General features: G+C 34.3%; 1 protein-coding gene across 1 annotated transcript in view; it reads left to right on the top strand.

The window, feature by feature from the left end:
• Positions 1-25,109, top strand: part of CNTN5 (contactin 5) — a 1,382,461-nt gene that overhangs the window by 1,070,527 nt on the left and 286,825 nt on the right. The window contains exons 10-13 of the mRNA XM_043579878.1: positions 5,732-5,913; positions 12,505-12,641; positions 14,885-15,014; positions 23,429-23,579. Coding sequence (XP_043435813.1) covers positions 5,732-5,913; positions 12,505-12,641; positions 14,885-15,014; positions 23,429-23,579 — 600 coding nt within the window. The remainder of the gene's footprint in view (positions 1-5,731; positions 5,914-12,504; positions 12,642-14,884; positions 15,015-23,428; positions 23,580-25,109) is intronic.

Raw genomic sequence — 25,109 nt, 5'->3', positions numbered from 1 at the left:
ATAAAAAATGAGATTTTCTAACTGTATCAATTATGTATTCCCATAGCAATGCTGCATAAAAAAAAACCCAAAATAGCAGCTTAAATCAATAACCATTTATTATTTATAACAAAGCAGAAATGGTTGTGTATTTCTGCAGATTTGTCTCAGACTGGGTTGATACCAGCTGAACTAGATTATAAACATGTCAGCTAAAGAGTCCATTGGAAGTTGGCTGGCCTGGAATGTCCTTTGCCTAGACAATGTGGCTGTACTCCATGTGCTCTTTCATTCTCCTGAAGGCTAATTTAAATGGTTCTCATGGCAAAGGCAGGCTTCCAAGTGAAAGAGCAAAAGCACACAAATCTTTGTAAAGCTACATTTTAATACCCAAAGCAAGTCATAAGACAGCCCAGATTCAAAGTACTTGTCAACAGACTATCTTTTTTTTCTTCCAAACTCCAATTATTTTTTAAGTTTACGTATTTATTTTGGGGGAGAGAGAGAGAAAGAGAGAGAGAGAGAGAAAATGTGCTCAACTGGAGGAGGAACAGAGAGAGAAAGGAAGAGAACGATTCCCAAGCAGGCTCCACACTGTCAGCTCAGAGCCACACACATGGCTCAATCCCAGGAACTGTGAGATCATGACCTGAACCGAAATCAAAAGATATGGATATAGAGAGTGATTAAGAATAGAGGCCATTTTTGCAATTAATCTACTTAATTGACCAGGGTCCCACGTTTTGCAGTCTTTCTATTCTCATTAATTCTACTGACAATCCATCCTGTATTTTCCTGACTTAATCTCTTTTATCTAATATTTTGGTAAATAAAGCTGGTAACAATCCACACACACTTTTAGTATTCTATTTTCCAATTCCTTGACTAGGCTATGTAAGCATATGGATGACCTTTCCAAACTATCAAAGGTATAAGTTTTACCAGATATTTTGCCACTACATAAACAGGATCTTCATTTTCTTATTCCCCAGTACCAGATCCTTATCTCTTTCATCCTGACTGTTCCAAATATTTTATGTCTTGTTATGACAGTTATACATTTTTATATGCCAATTTCTATGCTAGTAAAATAATGCTAGTAGGTATAATAAATAAATCTTCAGATATTAGGGTCTTAGCAAGGATAAATATTTATATATCATTCACATAGTATCCAAAGAGAATTTTTGATTGGCACTGGTGAAATAGTAGTTTGACACTTTCCTCCACACAGTCATTTAAAGACCTAATCTCTGCTATTTCAACCATTGACTTCCAAAATTGCCCTGGGCATTAAGATCCACTTAGTCAACAGGGAAAGACTGAATAGAGACTTGTTGGGGAATAATTCCACTACATTTCATGGTCAGAAATCAGTATCATGGTCATACATATTTGCATAGAAAAAAAAAAAACAAACATGTACCCAGGAGAAAAAAGGAATGGATTCTGGGAAGAGTTGAGCTTCCTACTTTTTGCTATATGTTACATTTGTTTGGAAAATTATACTGCTTTTAATAGTTACCCTATTAATTTTACCATGCATTCCTAAAGTCTGGAGTTCATATCTTAACCATCTTCCCCAAAGTAAAAGAACTTTAAGACATTTTAACTCTATTCGCTCCTTCTTTTTAATTACATGGTTTCTTATTTTATCATTACAAAGTTCCACAGATTTATTTTGACATAAGTTAATTTTCTTTAAACATTTGGAAAACACTAAAATAATATTTTTAGTGTTTTACACTTTATTTATTTATTTATGTACACTTTATTTTATTTGTTTACACATTTAGTGTTAACAAAAAATACCTAAAAGCTATTTTAAACTTTTATTATAAATAAAATATACCTTTTTATAGACATGCGACTTTCACAATAATTCATCCTATGTTTAGCTATAAAGATTGACTCAACAAATTCTAAAAAGCAGAAACTGTACAAGTCACTCTCTCTACCTATCAAAACATATGGCTTGTGGCTATGTCTGATATCAGAGGAAAAGACAGCCTTAAATGATTTTATTATTAACCATAAATAATAACTATATTGATCATTCGCTCAAAAAGCTAGAAGTACAATATAAATGTACTGATCAAGAAAGAGGAATAAATAAATAAATAAATGGAAACTCCTGAATTAAAATACAAAAGTAAAAACTCAAATTCTTATTTTAAAGACCAATAAAATAGACAAACTCTAACAAAGCTAATAATTTAAAAATCAATACATGTAATATTTATTGGGTACTCACTATTTGAAATGTGTTTTGCTAAGTAATTTACAAAAACATAGATCATTTAAAGCTCAAAATAATATGAGAATCATTATTTCATAAATTTATTAAATACTAATTATGTGCCTAGCACTCTATGAGACACTGTGAAAATATTGACGAACAAGAGTGATAATGCCATTGCCCTCAAAATATTTCCATTCTTGGGGCGCCTGGGTGGTTCAGTCGGTTGAGCTTCTGACTTTGGCTTAGGTCATGATCATGCAGCTCCTGAGTTCGAGCCCCGCTTTGGGTTCTGTGTAGACAGCTCAGAGCCTGGAGCCTTCTTCGGATTCGGTGTCTCCCTCTCTCTCTGCCCCAACCCACTCACATTCAGTCTCTGTCTCTCTCAAAAATAAATAAACATTAAGAAATTAAAAATATATATATTTCCATTTAAGGAGCAAATATCTCCATTTTACAGATGGAGAAATTAGATTTATTAACTTAGATAACTTTCCTAAGATCACATAACATCTTTGTGTTCAAACTGTATTTTAACCTAAATTGTATTCCCTGAATTCCATGCTCTTAACCAACATGCAAAGCTAAACAAGTTGGGGGCAGGGGATGACAGCATATACTACTAAAATTATAAAGTAAATACAAACATCCTTGCCATATTATTGCAAATATTTTTTTGTTCGCTTGCTCTGTGCTAAGCTCTTTAAATAATTAATGTACACAACTACTCTCTGAAATAGATTGTATTATTTCCACCATATTTTACATTTGAGGCAACTGAAGGAATAGGATGTTAAATGACTTCTAGTTCCAGAGCTTTTTTATCCCCAGGAAGTCTAGCAATGGATCCCACATTTAACTACTACTACAATGTGCAACCACTCATTACTGACGAATTTTTAAATAATTTTAAATCACTATTTATACAGTTTATTGCTAAAATGTTGAAATTATGGATGGAGTACTTGATTTTCTAGGGAAACCTGAATTGCCAAAGTTGACATAAGTAGAACCCAACACAATTAAAGAAAACCTAGAAGAAACTGCAATCATTGTAAAAAAGACTAACTCCACTAATGATGGCAGACCCGGGTAACTTTTTTTGAAAATGCTATCAGTATACTAAGGAACATATAATTTCCCTACTATTTAAGCTATCAGAGAGAGGGGGATATTCTGGCAGGTTCACTAAGCTATCTTCCATCACTGATACCAAATCTGTCAAAACTAGCTTGTAAACAAACCAACCACTAAAAAGTAAGTGCACACACAAACGAATAAACCTAATAAGCTGAAGACACTCTCACCTTTGAATATAGATGTAAAAATCCTCATTTAAAAAATCACAAATTAATTCTCATACATATTAAAAGAATGATATGCCATGCCAATGTAAAGATTATTCTAAAGTGCAAGGTTCATTCCTCCTGAATGTTGGATATATGTACCTACCTAAATAAATAAGAAAAATTGTCAAACTCTAATCCAGAAATTTCAATACTACGCTTATTCCTAAGGAACTAATCAAAAAGGTGTTCAAAATACATAGCATTGTTTATATTAACGAACATTGCTATCTCCACTATAAGAAAAATTAGTGTAAAAAACTAATAATTAGCAATTACAATCTGTGGTAGAAGGTTATAAGAGATGTGAGTTATAGGAGATACACAAAGCACTTTGTTATTTAACAGAAAAAAAAAATCCCTGCAGACTTTGGTAAAGACTTTACTGAAGAGGAGGAATTTAGGATGGGCCTCAGAGGATTAGTAGGATTTTAACAGATATAATTGGAAACACACAGAGATATGTTTCTGGGTCACGAGATATGGAAGGAAATAGTGAGAAATCAAACTGAGAAAGTAGACTGGGTCCAAACCATAAAGTGCATTAAATATAGATAGTAATAAATAAATCAGTGGAACAGAACTGAGAAGCCTGAAACAAATTCAAGTATGTGAGAACCAATTATATGACAAACTTAAGATACCAAATATTGTGGGGAAAGGAGTTTTACTGTAATGATGCTGCAATAATTCCCTATCTCACACCAAAAACATGAATATATTCCAGGTGGATTAAAGATCAAACTGTTCAAAACAAAAACAAAGAAACAAAACACAAAATACTGGCAGTAACAATGCATAAAATATGGACATAAACTTAGGTGTACATATAATTTTTTAAACAAACAAAAATTTAGAGGTTGTGAAGGAAACTATACATATGTTTGTTTCTTCTAAAACTGTATATAAAAGTGTATTGTAGAAGCCACCATAAACTATTAATACCTGAGGGAGAATTTTTCTGAGAAACAAAGTCTTAGTGGCTCTAATACACAAAGAACTCTAAGAAATAAATTTTAAAAATGCAAATAGGCAAATAGAAAAATGAAAGAAAAAATAGAAAAATAACATAAGCAAACAATTCAAAGAAAAGTAGATGCAAATAGCCAATAAAAATATAAAAAAGTTTCAATCTTCTTTGAGTTCAGAGAAATATTAATTAAAGTAGCAACAAAACATCATTTTTTACCTCTCAATACTGACAAAAATTAAACAGATTGATCACATAAAATGGTTGCAAAGATATGGGGTAACAGCCTCATATGTTACTGATAGATATGGAAACTGCTACTATATTATTGAAAAACAATCTGGTAGTACTTATTAAAATGAAAAATGTGGGTGCCCTTTGATCCATCAATTTCACTTTTGTGAATGTCTGCTGTAGAAAATAAAAGCTATAGTATATGATATATGTGCAAAGTTGTTTGTAGCAATATTGTTTCTTAGTGGGGAAAAAATAAAAAGGAAAGGAGAGAAACTGGGACTACACTTAATGTCTAAATATAGGGGCTGGTTGATTAAATTCTGATATGTTTATATAATAGAATAATATATAGCCATCAAATAGAGTTAGTCAGGAGTTTATCTTGATTTTAATTTTTTTAGTAAATATCAAGTATATGACTTACATTTTTAAACAAAACAAAAATAAATCATATGTGTATATATATATATATATATATATATATATATATGCATCATTAAGACAAGGTAGGAGATAACAAACAAATTGCATTTGTCATTGAAAAAGAAGATACTTGCAGAGGTTGGAGCAAAAAGAGTTCTTAGTTCATTTAGTTCATGAGTCATTTGTTCAACGTATTGGAATAATCATACATTACTTTTGTAATTTCATAAATTACCTTTGCCATTCAAACAATCTTAAAATGTTTTTTTAAATAAAGCATAATGTTTTAAAATGTATAAAATATTGTCTCTGAATTGCCTTCCTGAAATATGAAAGAAAAGGAAACTATCTTCCTTGAATTTAACTATTTACCAGACAATACACGTGGAAAGTGAAGTATATCAACCAGTACGTGGTCTTTAATTGTGATTACACTTTATTGCACTCAGCCGATTAAGTGCTTAAATTACCAGATAATAGAATCTATGTTCCTAATAATGGAAAGTGTATTAACAGTATTTTTGCTCTTTATTGTAGCCCAGTTCCAACAATCACATGGATGAAGGTTAATGGTTATATTCCTAGTAAGGCACGTCTGCGGAAATCTCAGGCAGTGCTGGAAATACCCAACGTGCAGCTGGATGATGCAGGCCTATATGAGTGCAGAGCTGAAAATTCACGTGGAAAAAACTCCTTCCGTGGACAATTACAAGTATACAGTAAGTGTTCTCAGCAAAGCATAATGGTCTAGTCATTCCCAAGGGTCAAATTGAAAATGCAAATTAATTTTAACGACATATTGTTTGTTAGGTAGTACATAAAAACCAAGTAATAATTTATAATCATACTATTTTTGCATGGTAAAACATCATGTAAAATTACGCTATCCACAGAAGTGCTTTGAATTAAAAATGAATGGGGAAATAGTAGGTTCTTTGTATAGAATAGAGAGTGGCTATACTTAAAAATGAGATGTTTTCCTTGCACCAAAGCCATTCTCTGATAAATTAAAAATCTTGTAACCTTTATTAATTTATTCTTGCCATTGGCCTGAATCAGGAATTTCAATGTATTGCCCATGCACCAAATCCTGCCCAGATGTCACTTTTTTGAAAATAAAATTTTAGGGGCGCCTGGGTGGCTCAGTCGGTTAAGCGTCCGACTTTGGCCAGGTCATGATCTCATGGTTCATGAGTTTCAGCCCTGCGTCAGGCTCTGTGCTGACGACTTAGAGCCTGGAGCTTGCTTCAGATTCTGTGTCACCCTCTCTCTCTGCCCCTCCCCGACTCACACTCTGTCTCTCTTTCTCAAAAAAAATGAATCAACATTAAAAATTTTTTAAAAGAAAGAAAAGAAAATTTTACTGGAACACAACCACACCCATTTGTTTACATATTGTCTATGTCAGCTTTTACACTGCTATGGCAGAATGAGGCAGTTGAGACAGAATTAAGTAGCTGATTTGCAAAGCCTAAAATATCTACTATCTGGTCCTTTACAGAAAAACTTTTCTGACCCCTGGCCTATATTAATATATCTGTATGATAAATAGCCTCTACAACATACAAACATTTATATATCCAAAAATGCCAAAGAACCAACCAGGTTGTGTATAAGAACTGGGAAAATCTACTTCAAAAAGTATCTACAATTTCATCTTTACTTCTGAGGATCATAAGTTGTATCTACTTTTCATATTTGCTTTTATAATGTACATTAAACATAATGGGTAAGTGATAGTATTCTTATTTCCTATATGAAGACATACACACACACACACACAAACACACACACATACACACAAAGAGGAACACTATAATCTAGAACATTGATATAAGAAACTTCAAATGCTTTCAATATAAAACTATCCAAATTGCCTATTTGGCTGAACCCACCAAACAACTACAACTGTCACTGTATCTCAAGATCCATTCACCTAAAAAGCTTAATGCCCTGCAAAGGAACTCTTAAAGAACAGTTTGAAACATTAATATCTGAATTTAAACTGGTTTTTCTTTCTTGATCTCTAATAACTCCTTTAGGAATTCAGTAGTCCAACCTTATTACTCTACCATACATATTTCATTCATTCATTTATTCAATTAATGTTTATTAAAAGCCTATTATTGCTCTACATACTAGCAGTAGAACTTTGAAGGAATTCGTGGTCCACCAGATTAGATGAAATGCAAACCCCACATTAGAACAGAGCATGTTGTCTGCAGTGATAAAGGCATGTGCAAAGGATTGTGGGAGCAGATTCTACTGCATCTACTGGGATGAATCAGAGAAAGCTTTCCAAAGGATATCTTTAAGCCTTTCTTTAAAGGCTAAACAGGGGAAAGCATCCTGAAGAAAAACATAGAGCCATTTAGAAGTTTGTAAGACTCAAGTACTAGCACTGGTTTGTTTATTTAGGCCATGGGTATTATAGTTTGATGAAACTCACAAAGCAAACTGTTCACAATTTCTTACTACATCATTAAGTCAACTGTGTAGCCATAGGGGTAAAAATTCTTGCTTCTGTACCCCAATGAACAATAATTAACATTCAAATACATTATGTTGGTTTATACTCCAAAGTGTGAAGTTATACCAGTTTCTCTCTACAAATAAAAATCTGATACTGAAAGACAAGTGTTCAACCAGAGCATTGTCACTCAAAACCACACAAAGAAATACAAGGAGAGACTGTTACTCTTAAGGCAATTTGGGAAAATTTCCAAATCTTTCTGGGTGGTGAAAATTGGCCCACACCTAAGTTATAATTAGATTTACAGTACAGGACAGAACCTCCCACATGGCACTACTCCATTGTACCTCTCTCCATTCCAGCTACTTGATTCATAGTAGTAATGATTATTTCCAAGAAAAAAGAAATAAAATTGATTTCACTTAATATTACTGGTTTACCTTCTGGTAAGAGAATGTACTACTAAGAAACAAACTGTGAACTCTCCTTGTCATGCACAATTAGATGTACGATGCAGGCCAGCCAGGTAAGGACAGACCTTCCCAAAACATGCATCATTTTGAATAGAGAATAATTAAGATTATTGACTAGAAAAAGAAACTGGGCTAGCTGGCTACTCTGGTATATAACATCTGACAATTTGGGAAGGTATCTTGGAAGAATTTGGCCTTTCACTGTAGCCCATTTTTAGGGTAGTTTTTTCTACGCTGCTCCTGATTTTGCCCAAATAGTTCCAGTTTATGTCTGTAGCACTGGGACAATAACAAAAAGCTCTATTTCACTTCCGGAACTGTCTTGGTTATTACATAGTCACCCAATTTGTACTTTTAAATCTGTTGCCTTTGACATAAGGGCTTTTCTCCTCACCCCTGAAACTCTGTAGAATTTAAAGATCTTGGCTAGCATTTCCTCCTGACAGTTGATACAGAATAGCATGATGCATGAATATTTCACTGTATCCATGGTTTGTATTTGGAATGTTCTCCTTTTAGGAGAATGGATTTTTGTTGGAAGTTCTGTAACCTGATCTTCAACCAATGAAAAAAGTAGAGGCTGACACTTTAACCTATATGTTCAATATTCACTGAGTACTGAAAACATATAGTTTTTCTTGTGTTCTCACTGTCTTCATGAAAGTGTAATTATGGGAATGTTTTACATGTTCAGTTAGTTGTTTAGCTCAATGGATGAGCCAAGGTTTTAAGACAACCTTTCTAGTCTCTGTTTTTGTTGTTGTTGTTGTTGTTGTTGTTTTTGGTCAAATCATTAAAAAATGAGTGCCAACATAGGTGGTAGGCATAAATTTAAGCCACACGGTATTTATAATTAAGAATCTGTAGGGGTCCTTGGGTGACTCAGTTGGTTAAGCCTCTGACTCTTGATTTCAACTCAGGTCATAATCTCACAGTGTGTGACATCAAGCCCCATGTCAGGTTCTGCACTGACAGTGTGGAGTCTGCTTGGGTTTCTGTCTCTCCCTCTCTCTCTCTCTGTCCCTCCTCAATGCTCTCCCCCTCTCTCTCAAAAAAAAATAATTTTAAAAAAAGATCTATATTGTAAACATAATGCAACAAATAACACAACAAAAAGTCCATGGTACTAAAATAATAAAAATAAAGGTAAACTTACAGGTGTTATTTAACCAATACATTCGAATAACAATACTCATGAAATTGAAAAAAAAATTAAACTACAAAAAAACATAATTGAATAAATTGAAAAAATAACAATTGAAACTTAGAAAAAAACTACATATGTATTCTATTAAATATGTCTTTTTTATAACATATGGTAGTTTTATAGGTGAAATAATTTCTTTGATTATTTCTATGGCTTTTAACTTCTGATGATTAATCAAAGACTAGTCACACAAATATACTAGACACACAAATTTTTAGTCTTTATATTTCCAACATAAATCGAACCCTATTTGTTAAAGTTCTCAGTTAAGATGAAAAGAAACAATGAAAAAAACAAAAAGAAGAAAGAAGTAAGGAGGATAGGAGGAAAAGAGGAAGGAAGGAAGGAAATTAAACAATTTTAAGCAGTTTTATATGCAAGGATATCTCAACAGGAGGTACTTTGTGTAGAGGAAAATATTATATAAAGATATGTGATCTATGAATTTAAATATGTATCATGTGCCCCACAACTAATAATTTCCCCAAATATCCAATAAGAAATAGAATTTTATTTTCATTGTAGTGTAGTATTATAGATTTCCTTATTTTTAAAAGATCTCTGGAGAGTGCCCTCACAAATTTTAATGCCTTCCAATGTCTACAATTTGATTATTAAGCTTTTCCAAGACAAAGATTTGCTTTGTTATGTTTTGTTATTTTTCCTATCAAGCATTCTGTTCAGCTGAATGGATAAACAAGATGAGATATATATACACACACACACACACACACTATATATATATATATATGTTATATATGTTATATATATGTATATATATACACACACACACACACACACATACATATGGTATATATGGTATACATATGGTATACATATATATATATATATATATATATATATGGTATATATACATAACCACAGAGTATTACGTGGCTATCAAAAAGAATGAAATCTTGCCATTTGCAACTACATGGATGGAACTGGAGGGTATTATGCTAAGTGAAATTAGTCAGTCAGAGAAAGACAAAAATCATATGACTTCACTCATATAAGGACTTTAAGAGACAAAACAAATGAATATAAGTGAAGGGAAATAAAAATAATATAAAAACAGGGAGGGGGGCAAAACAGAAGAGATTCATAAATATGGAGAACAAATTGAGGGTTACTAGAGGGGTTGTGTGGAGGGGGGTGGGCTAAATGGGTAAGGGGCACTAAGGAATCTACTCCTGATATCATTGTTGCACTATATGCTAACTAATTTGGATGTAAATTTAAAAAAATAAAAAATAAAATTAAAAAAAGGAAACCTTATATGATTTAGACTCAAACTTGAATTATTATTAGAATTAAAAGAGACAAAGAAGAAAAGTAGAACATTCCAGGTGGATTTAACAATTTGAAGAAGATGCAGGGTGTTCTTGGGAGACAGTAAACCTGTGTGCTTGGATTACAAGGATCATGAATAGTATGAAGTAGACTGGCAAAGCAGGGTAGTAAAGTTTACAGAAAGCCCCAATGAGAAAGTAGATTTTAATGTTACTTTTGTATCTTACCATTCCTATCAGCATTTTTAGCATGCATGAGAGATAACTAAAAAGGGACTCATTTTAAAAGACAGGCATGAAAGTCATGAAAGCTAATATTTGAAGCTCACCATGGCAAGATTTTTGCTTGATAGCTCCTAGGCTGATGATATTGAATCAGATGTTGATGTTGGGTCACAGAATGTGTTCAAAGGCCTACAAATTCTGAATATGCCAAAGTAAGGCTCCTTACAGTCATTATCTAGAAGACCAATGAGCTATTGAAAACAAAATTCCCATTCAGAGATCAGGAGAAGGCAAAACACACTAGGAATGCAATAAATGCTTCCAATTCATGTTTTAATGTGCCAGAGTAGAATGAAATAATTGTATGCTGCCTGGAGTCAGAAATATCTGACTTTGAATGTGGTTTCTATGCCTTATTAATTGTGTGACCTTGGGTAAATTTTTTTTTAACCTCTCTGAGGCAAAGTTTCCTGATTCATAAAATTAGATGTTTGTTTTCAGGATCGATGTAACAGGGATTAATTGATAATGTAGCTCAGTGTCTAGGACTAACGAGTAATAAATGAGAGTTCTTTCTCTCTCCCTCTGTTTCCTCCCTTTTAAACTGCTTAGGTTTTGGACCCACTATTGTCCCTTTAGACCCACTATTCTAGTATTCAGGTGCAGTTTCCTTTAGTACATCTTCTTTCCTTTCTTGTGCTACCATATCCTATAGCATTGACGTTAGGCTTCCTCTACCACAATATAAACTCCTAAAAAAGAAATGACATAGATGCTCCTATATCCTTAATAACTTCTAAGACCAAGAAAGGCCTAAATAGTATGAAGTGAATGAATCAGTGATCAAAGTCCTCACTGTCACAAAGTAAAATATGTTATAGGTTAATGCCAAAAAATTTGCTAGAGAAAAATAATTGTTCAATATTTATAACGATTGTTTCAGTTTTTTCAGTGTTTTTGTGGACAAAGAGTCATTTGTTTTTAGTAGTTTTATTTTAAAAATTATCCAATGGAGGAAAGACACTATTTTGTGTCTTACAGGTTGTAAACAAGTACATTATCTCTTTCTTGATAAAGTAGTTTTTCTCTGTTGTAATTTTGAAAAAGGATTTTAAAAAGTTTTGAAGAATGTTAATAAATATATAAAAAATTTTGCACCAAGAGAAATTTGAATTAACAAATTATTTTTCCTATGCAATTCAATTTATTTTAGAAAAAACAAAAATAAAAAAGCAAAGCAATTATTCAATAAATGGTCTTTTTGTATTATATCACCTTGCACTAACGCTGCCTCAATGTCTGGAAAAAAAGGATGCCTCTAAGCACTTGATTTCCTATTAAACAAGTTCTGATACCTTGGGGAGACTGTAGCCACTTGCTGTAAGTTGGGTAAAACAATAAGATATACTTGACCTAGCTTACAAAAGTGTTTTAAATTATCAAAATATTATCACTGCTATATCTTTTTACACAGGATATAGAGTTCTGTGTGCAATGCAATGTTGTGCTTCTTCTGAATACCTACAATTATGTGAATTGATAAAAAAAATTAATGCAAGTAATATTTCCACATGAATTTTGAATTTGGTAAAGTGTTTGAAAAATGAAGTCATCCTTCTTTAATTCTTAAACTCTTACAGCTTACCCACACTGGGTAGAAAAACTGAATGACACTCAGTTGGACAGTGGGAGCCCTCTCCGATGGGAATGTAAGGCTACTGGAAAACCCCGACCCACATACCGTTGGCTGAAGAATGGAGTGTCCCTCTTGCCTCAGGTACTGTTGGTAACTGTTAATCTGTTCCAGTGTAATTTTAACAGGATTTCACACAGGATATGACAAACTATCCTCCTTTTGTCTTATTGAAAGTCATTTCTTGTATATGCCTCCTAATGTAGTGAAGTGAGAAATAAAATGTATTTATAAATAAAATTTTTAACGTTTATTTTTATTTTTGAGACAGAGGCAGAGCATGAATGGGGGAGGGTCAGAGAAAGAGGGAGACACAGAATCCAAAACAGGCTCCAGGCTCCAAGCTGTCAGCATAGAGCCTGACGCAGGGATCAAACTCATGAACCGCGAGATCATGACCTGAGCCGAAGTCAGACGCTTAACTGACTGAGCCACTCAGGCGCCCCTAAAATTTTGTTTTTAATTACCTCATTCATTTTTGAGGAACATGTTGTTAGTTTAAGTTTTATTTGATCCTATAAATTCATGGGAAAATATCAATTATTATCATAGATTCATTGCTGTCTCTAGCTGACTTTTAGATATCATCTAGCTTGTTGTGTCACTTTGCAGATGGTGGAATTTGCCCCAGAAGTAAAGTGACTTGTCCAAGATCATGTATCTGGTGAGAGACGAGACTATTATAGAATCCTAGCTTTCTGTATCTTGGACAGGTTCTGTGACATCCTACTTAATAGGATTTAAAAAACTAATTTTTTTTTTAGTAACTCTGCATATTTTTGAAACATGTACTGGATTTGAAAATAAATCAATTACTGTTTAGTTTTAAAATGATGGTAATAATTTTAGCCAACTCCCTTGTATGACCTTTGCAGAAAGGAGGGCAAGGCGAGAATAGTTCACTATTTATGGCCAAAAATGGAAGGGTGGTATATGAGGTTGAAATTCCGAACACAGATTATGCCCAGGTCCTACCACTACCAAGAGGTCTCTTGTCTGTCATTCACCTCTTTGGGCTTCAGTTCGTTCCTTTATAAAATGAAGAGATTGGATCATATCATCCCCACAGTCCCATCCAGCTCCAACATTCTCTTATAAAACCGGTTAGGCCAAAACAAAACACAATTACAGAAAACGAATACAGAAATACAAATAACTATAGAGCCATTAAAACTGAGGGTGTGAGAATCCTGAGTCATTGATTCATTGTCTCTTTCTCTCTAATTTCCTGGGGATACCAGATAAACCTTGAGAAAAGACTATGCTGGTCGTATTTTCTTGCAGCATCCCAGTAAATTCCACTGGCAGATAATACTGTTGCAAAGTGAATGGGCTTATTTTGAAAATTATGTAAACTTACTTGGCATCTCTGTTGATAGGTAAACCACTGATCACTAAAATTGAAAGAATTATTTGTTTGGCATTAAGTAGACAGGATACCTTAACAGCATTTTAAATTTCAAATTTGTTTTTGAAATGAGCTCTTGGCTTCAGTTGACCTCAATTTGCACATGCTCGGTTTTCTGAGTTCTATATTAAATTTTATCTGATAATGAGTTTATATTTTTTGGTCAATAATTTTGTACAGAATCCAGTTGCAGGGCAGTTTTTTTATTTGTTTTAGTTTGTCAAGAAGTGAGAAAAGGTAAACTTCTGATCACATTAATATAACAAAGGGATTCTTTTTTATTTTTATGTTTATCTATTTTGAGAGAGAGAAAAAGTGTGAGTAGGGGAAGGGCAGAGAGAGGGATAGAGAGAATCCTAAGCAGGCTCCACACTGCCAGCATGGATCCCGACGCAGGGCTTCAGCCCACAAACCACAATATCATGACCTAAGCCAAAGTCAGACACTTAACTGAGCCACACAGGTGCTCCTAGCAAAAGGATTCTTCGTTTGACCTGGGCTGGTTTTAACTTTGATCTTACTTGTCTAAAATCACAATTTTTTCCACATGTGAACCCCTTCTTCTTATGTAAAATGAGCTCAACCAAAAGCATTATCTGCTGATTATATTTTATAGGCTGATCTAGTATATCAAAAAAAAAAAAAACTGCTCAGTATAAAAACAAAACTGAAACTAAAACTCCTAAGAGTAACTACAGTAAAATACTGTTATGATGTCTTTTTTGACCAAGAAATAGTTATAACTTACAAAAGACATTTTATCATAAAATAATGAACAGTAAATTTGTGTTATTAACTTGTCAAATAATGTTCAACTGCATTCATCGGAGGCTTCTTTCCCTCGGCCTAGAAGAGAGTAACTGCAAAATCTGTATGATTTATTCATTTTCTTTATCTATTTATTTTTATTTTATTACAGAATAGGATTGAGATGGTTAATGGAGTATTGATGATCCACAACGTGAATCAATCAGATGCTGGAATGTATCAGTGTTTGGCCGAAAATAAATACGGAGCCATTTTTGCGAGTGCTGAGCTGAAGATTCTAGGTATGCAATCTAAGTAAATAAATAGGAAAAATGTGTTGCTTCTTTTCATGCTTTAATTCTTACCATACTGAAGTTTTATGATGTAATTGTAAAAATCTAGTTTATTACTTTAAAAGAAATGATATGTTTTCCTGATATGTTTTTAAGCTTTTGCAGGACAAGTTTACATTGCGTACAGTTTGTCCCATCACTTCTTTTATAAGGTCTTTTCAACTTTAGTTTTAATAGGTTTACACACTATCTTTTTTATGGTATATAAAAATCATGTAAGAGATATGTTAATTTTCATAAAATAATATCTTGAGGGCAGGGGATCATAATGCCGATTTCTAGCAGCCTCTCCCTGCTTCCATAGCAATGCTAATATTTACCCACACAGCTCTTACTTACCAATAGGCAAGACAACATTCCAAGGGAAAGGCAGCACTCCGAGTGAGGTAAAGCACCCTCTCATCATGGGGTATCTACCATTATTAGCCTTACCTGAAAGGGAAAGCCTTTCTGAGACTAAGCCCAGCTGTCTCAGAGGGTTACACCCTTGATAGTAGTGTAACCAGGACACTAGCACTTCATTATTTAAGTACCACAAGAAAGATTCCATCCAGTGGAACAGGCTACTCAATGGAACATGTTTGGGCCACAGGAATGGATTTTACTTTTTTGCATTCTAGTTTCCTAAACTTTGCTCTGGGATATTTGTAATACAAAGAAAGAGACTTGAGTGATCAAAATTCACTGTCTCCCAAGGTGGGTAGGAGCCCAAGTGTACTTTCTTGCTCTGCACTAAAATTCCCATAGCACAATATTAACAGAAATACCCAAGATCCCAGGAATCTGGAAACTTACCACTTACATATCAGCTAAATGTAACATTCTATAAATCACTTTATTGAATTATGAATGTTTGCACTTAGAACTTCTCCACATTGTGATAAACCCACTTAGAGTAGATACAGGAGCCCAAATTTCCATCTCCTACAGTATAACCAATCAAATATGAATGTACTTTCATGTCAGCTTACACTCCAATATTTCTGGATGAAGAACCTAATTCAGCCTTAATTGTTTACATAGAAATATTCTCAAATGTGTCCTTTTCTCATTCACTGGACATATTTTCAAAAGAACCTCTTATAAGTTCTACTCCTAGTAGGCATACAAAATTATTTAGCCTAGTAGGCTAGAATTTTGATGGTTTCCTGTCTCAATTTAGGTTTTTCATCCATTTTGAATTTACTTTTGTGTATGGTGTAAGAAAGTGGTCCAATTTCATTCTTCTGCATGTTGCTGTCTAGTTCTCCAAGCACCATTTGCTAAAGAGATTGTCTTTTTCACATTACATACTCTTCCCTGTTTTGTTAAACATTAGTTGCCCATATATTTGTGGGTCCATTTCTGGGTTCTCTATTCTATTCCATTGATCTATGTGTCTGTTTTTGTGCCCCTACTGTACTGTCTTTTTAAAAAATATTTTAATGTTTATTTATTTTTAAGCGAGACAGAGAGAGTGCGAGCAGGGGAGGGGCAGAGAGAGAGGGAGACACAGAATCTGAAGCAGGCCCCAGGCTCTGAGCTGTCAGCACACAGCCTGATGCAGGTCTTGAACCCACAAACCATGAGACCATGACCTGAGCCGAAGTCAAACGCTCAACCAACTGAGCCACCCAGGCGCCCCATACCATACTGTCTTGATGATCATCGCTTTGTACTACAGCTTAAAGTCTGAGATTCTGATGCCTCCAGCTTTGGTTTTCTTTCAACATTATTTTGGCTATTCAGGGTCTTTTCTGGTTCCATATAAATTTTAGGATTGTTTATTCCAGCTCTGTGAAGAATGCTGGTGTTATTTTGATAGGGTTTGCATTGAATGTATAGATAGTTTTGGGTAGTATTGACATTTTAAAAATATTTGTTTTTCCAATTCATGAGCATGGAATGTTTTCCATTTCTTTGTGTCTTCTTCAGTTTCTTTAATAAGCTTTCTATAGTTTCCAGCATACAGATCTTTTACCTCTTTGGTTAGGTTTATTCCTAGGTATTTTATGTTTTTTGGTGCAATTATAAATGGGATCAATTCCCTGATATCTCTTTCTGTTGCTTCACTATTGGTGTATAGGAATGCAACCGATTTTTGTACATGGATTTTATATCCTATGACTTTACTGAATTCATGGATCAGCTCTAGCAGTTTTTTTGGTGGAGTCTTTCAGGTTTTCCATGTAGAGTATCATGTCATCTGAAAAGAGCTAAAGTTTCACTTCTTCTTTGCCAATTTGGATGCCTTTTATTTCATTTTGTTGTCTGACTTCTGAGGCTAAGACTTCCAACACTAAGTTGAAGAAGAGTGGTGAGAGTGTATATCCCTGCCATGTTCCTGATCTTAGGGGGAAAGCTGTTTTTCCTCATTAAGGATGATATTAGCTGTGGGCTTTCCCATATGGCTTTTATGATGGTAAGGCATGTTCCTTCTATCCCAACTTTCTTGAGGGTTTTTATCAAGAAAGAATGCATCTATTGACATGGTTATATGGTTCTTATACTTTTCTTCTATTAACGTGGTGTATCATATTGATTGATTTGCTAATATTGTACCAGCATGCAATCCAGGAATAAATTCCACTTGATCATGGTGAATGATCTTTTAATGTACTATTGAATTCAATTTGCTAGTATCTTGACAATTTTTACATCCTTCCTCATCAGAGATATTGGTTTGTAATTCTCCTTTTTAGTGGGGTCTTTGTCTGGTTTTGGAATCAAGGTAAGGCTGGCTTCATAGAATGAGTTTGGAAACTTTCCTTCTATTTCTATTTCTTGAAACGGTTTGAGAGAATAGGTATTAACTCTGCTTAAATGTCTGGTAGAATTCCCGTAGAAGGCTATCCGGTTCAGGACTCTTATTTGTTGGGAGGTGTTTGATAACTGATTCAATATCTTTGCTAGTTATGGGTCTGTTCAAATTTTCTATTTCTTCCTGTTTGAGTTTTGGTAGTGTGTGTCTAGGAATTTGTCCATTTCTTAAAGATTTTTCAGTGCATATAATTTTTCAGAGTATTATTTTATAACTGTTTATATTTCTGTGGTATTGGTTGTGATCTTCCTCTTTCATTAGTGATTTTATCTATTTGAGTCCTCTCTCTTTTTGAGAAGTCTGGCTAGGGGCTTATCAATTTATTTATTCTTTCAAAAAAGCAGCTCCTAATTTCATTGATCTGTTCTACTGTATTTTTGGTTTTGATAGCATTGATTTTTGCTCTAATCTTTGTTATTTCCTTTCTTCTGCTGGCTTTAGGCTTTATTTGCTGTTCATTTGCTAGCTCCCTTAGGTGTAAGGTTAGGTTGTATATTTGGGATCTTTCTTGCTTCTTGAGATAGGCCTGAACTGCAATGTCTTTTCCTCTTAGGACTGCCTTTGCTTGCATCCCAAAGGGTTTGGCCTGTCATGTTTTCATTTTCCTTTGCTTCCATGTAATTTTTAATTTCTTCTTTAATTTCCTGGTTAGCTCATTCATTATTTAGTAGGATGTTCTTTAACCTCCATGTATTTTGGGGCTTTCAAAATTTTTTCTTGTGGTTGATTTAAAGTTTCCTGGCATTGTGATCTGAAAATACGCATGGGATAATCTCAATCTTTTTTTACCTATTGAAAGATGCTTTGTGACTCAATATGTGATGTATTTTGGAGACTGTCCCATGTACACTTGAGAAGAATGTGTATTCTGCTGCTTTAGGATGAAATGTTCTAAACATATCTATTATGTCCATCTGGTCCAATCTGTCATTCAGAGCCATTGTTTCCTTGTTGATTTTCTGCCTAAATGATCTGTCCATTGCTATAAGTGAAGTATTAAAGTCACCTACAATTATGGTATTATTATCAATAGTTTTGTTTATGTTTGTGATTAATCGATTTATATATTTGGGAATCACACTGGGGGCATAAATATTTACAATTGTTAGTTCTTCTTGCTGGATAGACCCCTTAATTCTGATATAATGCCCTTCTTCATCTCTTGTTACAATCATTGTTTTAAACTCTAGTTTGTCTTGGGGCACTTGGGTGGCTCAGTCAGTTAAACGTCTGACTTCAGCTCAAGTCACGATCTCATGGTTCATGAGTTTAAGCCTTACATCGGGCTCTGTGCTGACAGCTTAGAGCCTGGAGCCCATTTTGGATCTGTGTCTCCCTCTCTCTCTGCCCCCTCCCCCACTCATGCTCTGTCTCTCTCTCTCTATCAAAAATAAACATTAAAAAATTGTAAGAAAATAAAAAATAAAATCTAGTTTTCTGATATAAGTATGGCTACTCTGGCTTTCTTTTGATGTCCATTAGCATGATAGATGATTCTCCATCCCCTCACTTTCAATCTTCAGGTGTCCTCAGGTCTAAAATCTGTCTCTTGTAGGCAGCATATACTTGGTAACTGGATCTGTTTTGTTTTTGTTTTTGTCTTTGTTTTTTGTCTGTTTGTTTTTAACGATCTGATACCCTATGTCTTTTGATTGGGGCATTCAGTCCATTCACATTCAGAGTGATTATTGAAAGATATTAATTTAGTGACATTTTTTATCTGTAGATTTTATATTTGTTGTGATGTTTTCTGGTTCTTTGTAGTCTTTGCTGCTTTCGATTCACAGAGTCCCCCTTAGGATCTCTTGCAGGGCTGGTTTAGTGATCACAAACTCCTTTAGTTTTTGTTTGTTTGGGGAAGTCTTTATCTCTCCTTCTATTCTGAATGACAGCCTTGCTGTATAAAGGATTCTTGGCTGCATATTTTTCCTATTCAGCACATTGAATATTTCCTGCCAGTCCTTTCTAGCCTGCCAAGTTTAAGTGGAGAGGTCTGCTACTAACCTTATGTGTCTACCCTTGTAGGTTAAAGACCTTTTGTCCCTAGCTGCTTTCAGAATTCTCTCTTTATTTATTTATTTATTTATTTTGCTAGTTTCACTATGATATGTCATGGTGTCCTGTTTTTGTTGATTTTGAAGGGCAATATCTATGCCTTTTGGACTTGGATACCTGTTTCTTTCCCCAGATTAGGGAAGTTCTCAGCTATAATGTGTTCAAATAAACCTTCTGCCCCTTTTTCTGTCTCTTCTTTTTCTGGGGCTCCTATGATACAGATATTGTTTTGTTTCATGGAATCACTTAGTTTTCTATTTCTCCCCTTATGATCTAGTAATTTCCTTTCCCTCTTTTTTTCCAGCTTCATTTTTTCCATAATTTTATCTTCTATTTCACCTATTCTCTCCTCTGCTTCTTCCATCCTTGCTGTCACTGTATCTAGTTTATTGTTCATCTCAGTTATAGCATTTTTGCTTCATCCTGACAAGTTCTGCTGATCTCTGCAGCAAGAGTTTCTCTGGTGTCTTCTATGCTTTTTTTAAGCCCAGCTATGAGTCTTATGACTGTTATTCTGAATTCTTGTTCAGATTCATTTTTAATATCTGATTTGAGCAATTCTCTGGCTGTGATTTTTCTTGACCTTTCTTTTGGGGAGAATTCCTCTGTACTGTCATTTTGGCTAAGTTTCTCTCTTTTGCATGTCTTAAAAGCTTGTTATGTGTCCTGCACCTGAGAGTACTATTATATTAAAAAGGAGTCATACATTGTCCAGGGCCTGGCACTCCAGAAAGTGTTTTTGGTGAATGCTGTTTGCACTCTATTGTTATGTTTTGGCTGCTCTATCCCACCAGTCAGTCCTCTGCAGAGTTTCTCCTCACTTGTAGTGGTGGAATGTTTGGACTTTCAATCAGATGTGTTTTGATTTGTTTGTTGAAGTAACCCTGGAAAATAAAAAGAAAGAAGAAAGAAAGAAAGAAGAAAGAAAGAAAGAAAGAAAGAAAGAAAAGGGAACCTTGACCTCATAAAAAAAGAAAAATGAAAGGGGAGAAAAAAAAAGAGAATCAAAAAACCATGAGGCTAATTACAGACAAGGAGAAATGAAAATAAAGAAGAAAGAGAAACAATGGAAAAAGGATAGAATGAAAATGCCTGAAAATGCATGAATAAGAATTGACCAAAAATAAATCAGAAACTATAAGTCTGATTTAAAAAAAAAGGAAGAGGGAAGGAAAATGTAAATAAAATAATAAAAGAGAAAAACAGTTTGTCTATTGGTGCCTGGGAACGGTGGCTGTGCTGCTCTGGTGGAGAGGCTGGCTGCATTGGATGAGTCAGTCTTGCTCCAGTAAATAAGCAGTTGCCAGGCACAGAGGGGCAGGGTTTTGCCCTGCCTCCACTGGGGGCTGTTGTGCTTCTCTCTGAAGTCCCACCATATTGATGCTGAGGGGAAAAATGGTGACATTCCAGGCTCTTCTCCCCATACCAGGGACCTCAAACCATGCTGTTCAGGCAGTCAGTTTTCCCTGCTCCACAGTTCTGCACCTTCTAGGCGCTAGGCTAATCAAAGTCGTAAAGGACCCAACTCTCCCCTGTTCCAGAGTGGAGTCTCTCCAACCTGCAGATAAAAGACCACTGGCTGGCACCTGCAGGGTCTTTTGTCCTGGCGGAGGCAATAAACCACCTTTCCAAAGTACTCCAGGAAGGGACCTGCTCTATCCCAGTGCACCAAGAGATTGCTACACTGCGCTATGTGCTCTGGGGTCAGGTCCTTTCTCCCCAGGAATGCACACCATGTCTCCTGGCTTCACTCTGGAGAAAGCTGCGCACTTTTGAAAGCTCCAAGTTTCAGTTCGAAGAGCTGTTTGAAAAAAACCCAAACAACAACAACAACAACAAAAATGACATTCTCCATATTTCTCCTTCCCCAGTCTGTGGTCCAGAGGGGTTTTCCTCTTGTGCTACCTCAATGCTGCACTTTCACAACCTTCCCTCTGTCTCTCCACAGAAAGGGTTTCATCCCCTCCATGACTATGCTGTTTTATCTCCCCCAATTCACATACCCACACCTCGATCCTTCCAAGCTGTCTCCGTCCAACTGTGGAAGTCTTTCTGCGACTCTGCGTATCAATTTCCTGGGTGTTCCAAGTTATATGAGCTCAATACAGCTGTGTTTGAGAGATGAGGAAAATCCCGGTCCTCCTATTTCTCCACTGTCTTAACTCCTTCCTCCTTTTCTCTATCAATTCTTATCTCCTCTCAATTACAAGCACATATCTTTTTTGTTATATACATATCTTTTAATGTTTTTGTGCCATGCATTATACTGCTGTATAATGGACATAAAATAATTATGTCAAATTGGTTAAAATAAATCCCTCAGATACAGTAGACTTTTAGACATATCTCCCAGGTTCTCTTTTAGATTCAAAAGTTTGTGTGTGTGTGTGTGTGTGTGTGTGTGTGTGTGTGTTGGTCTCTATGTCATGTGTTCTTTTAGTCCAGGGTCCTCAACCCACAGCTGCCCACCAGAATTACTTGGGGAACTAATCAAAAGTATCTTCACAAAAATCGAGTGAAAGCAATATTAATATTAATGAAGTATCAGACCTAATTGAATAATTGCTACCAATGAAGTGAAATTTTTAATTGAAATTTAAATAATTCAATTTTTAAATGTATTTTAAAACAACTACAGTTAATTTTGTATAATGTTAAAGTAAAATATGCAGTAAAACTCCAAGATAGGAAGTGGATGACACAAGATTACCTTCTCTACATGTAACCTCTATTTTTCCAAAGGAAGCCCCAAATAGACTTTCTTGCCAGCACCTTCACCTTTTGTTCAAGGTGCTCATATTAGTGTTTCAAAATTAAAATTGATAATCATAATTAAAGCATGTCATTTTTTGAAACAGTCTGTCTGTGGACCCCACATAATATGAAACCATTATCTGCTAATAATTATATGTTTAAATTTTGAGTTAGTGCCTTTTGCATGTGTAGATAACCTGTGGTTTTATTAGAAATGTATCCCATGAATGGATAAAGAAGATGTGGTATATATATATACACAATGGAGTATTACTTGGCAATCAAAAAGAATGAAATCTTGCCATTTGCAACTACGTCGATGGAACTGGAAGGCATTATGCTAACTGAAATTAGTCAGTCAGAGAAAGACAAAAATCATATGACTTCACTCATATGAGGACTTAAAGAGACAAAACAGATGAACATAAGGGAAGAGAAATAAAAAAAATATAAAAACAGGGAGGGGGACAAAACAGAAGTGACTCATAAATATGGAGAACAAACTGAGGGTGTCTGGAAGGGTTGTGGGAGGGGGGATGGGCTAAATGGGTAAGGGGCATTAAGGAATCTACTCCTAAAATCATTGTTTCACTATATGCTAACTAATTTGGATGTAAATTTTTAAAAATAAAAAAATAATAAATTAAATAGTAAAAAAAAAGAAAAGAAAGAAAAGAAATGTATCACAGAAAAGTTGAAGAATTTTGATTTATTATCATTACTTCTGGTAGAATTAACATTTTCTTTTTCATAGCTTCAGCTCCTACTTTTGCACTGAATCAAATGAAGAAAACAATAATTATTACCAAAGACCAAGAAGTCATCATAGAGTGCAAACCCCAAGGCTCTCCAAAACCAACCATTTCTTGGAAGAAGGGAGACAAAGCAGTTAGAGAGAATAAAAGGTTAGAAGTCTATTTCATAATTCAAACTCTTAACATCAAACATTTTTTTGAAGTTTCAGGTGATACAGACAGAGTATACAAGAAAGAGTTTTTGCAGTTATAATGAACTATATTTCATGAACAGATTAAAATATGGTTTGTCTATATAGCGATTAAAAAGAATTCAGATTTCTACTTCAATATGATCAGATTTCTTTGCCTCCATGGTGTTTCAGTAGTGATGGGAATTTCACCAGGTTATGAAGAAATCACACACTTTGATTAAACTAGTTATTTTTGCTTTCATTTAGGGTCTGCAGATTTGGAGACTCACAAGTTATCTATAATAATTTACTTTAATGTTAATATTTAAATGATATAAACATGAATCTTTTGGGTAATCACTTTATGGCAGAGTATTTTCAGGCAAGATTTGTGTCTAGATTTGTACTTCTTTTTTCAATCTCGTTGAGGCAAAATAATATAGAATTACTTCAGTTGCCATAGACAAATGAGAAATGTTCAGAGGAATATTTAATGTGTACAGATTTGGTTTTGGTAAGCAAAACCAAAGGACATCACAGTAGTACAAATGGGAAAAAAAATGATGAGAGAATCAAACCATCATAGGACTGTGTTGCAAAGTTCAAAAGCCCATGCTCTATTAATTATTACCATATTTGTGTTGTAAATGATGATTCAGCTTTGAGAAAATAATATCCTCTAATATGTTGAAATGAGGTTGCATAGGTTGTTTTAAAGTGTTATTTATCATTTTATCAATAAGGATAAGCAGATCATGCTTTGTTTTATATCTGCCTGGATCTAAGTAATCATATAGAAAAATTAATTGATGTCAGTATTAGGGGTCCATTTGAATAATTCTTTAGGTAATTTTGGAATATTTTGAAATATTTGAAAATTTACTATAGAAATTTTTCTTTCCCCTTCTAATCGGAGAATCACTGATTTAAATTGCCTGTCTCAGATGAAGTAACTTACAGACTAATTGGTTCAGTTCAGGCCCAAGGATGATATATGATGCCTGAAAAGGGTGATCATCTATAATTAAAATGGGTTATACTGATCGTCTTGTTTTGAAAGAGAATTTATCTTTGTTATTCAGGCAGGGTGGGAGGTACAAAATCATAAATATGTGTATATATGGTTAAAATGCATATGATTGAATTGAATTTTTTGTATTGTTGCTCATAGAAATTTAAACAAACAAAAACAAAACCTGGCACAACCCTTATTAAAGCAGAAGAAAATATTTTTGTAGAATTAGATCAAAAAGTTTATCATGTTTTTTAATGCATCAAAGATTTTTATATCATCAAAATGTATTTGCCATATTGGTACAAACCACTACATTTGAAATGCATTATTTGTGTTGTTCATGGGTGGCATGCGAGTCTTATCCTATTTATTTCAGTTCACCACCAGAGAATTTTCCTCAGAAAATATACATAGACATCACTGATGAGTTTAAAAAATTAGATAACATCTCATTTGTTAAAGCAAATGTATTGAGAAAGGAACAGGATTAAT

Source organism: Prionailurus bengalensis, chromosome D1, assembly GCF_016509475.1.
Source record: "Prionailurus bengalensis isolate Pbe53 chromosome D1, Fcat_Pben_1.1_paternal_pri, whole genome shotgun sequence".
NCBI lineage: Eukaryota > Metazoa > Chordata > Mammalia > Carnivora > Felidae > Prionailurus > Prionailurus bengalensis.
The sequence above is the reverse complement of the archived record's forward strand: the minus strand, read 5'-3'. Positions and strand labels throughout refer to the sequence as shown.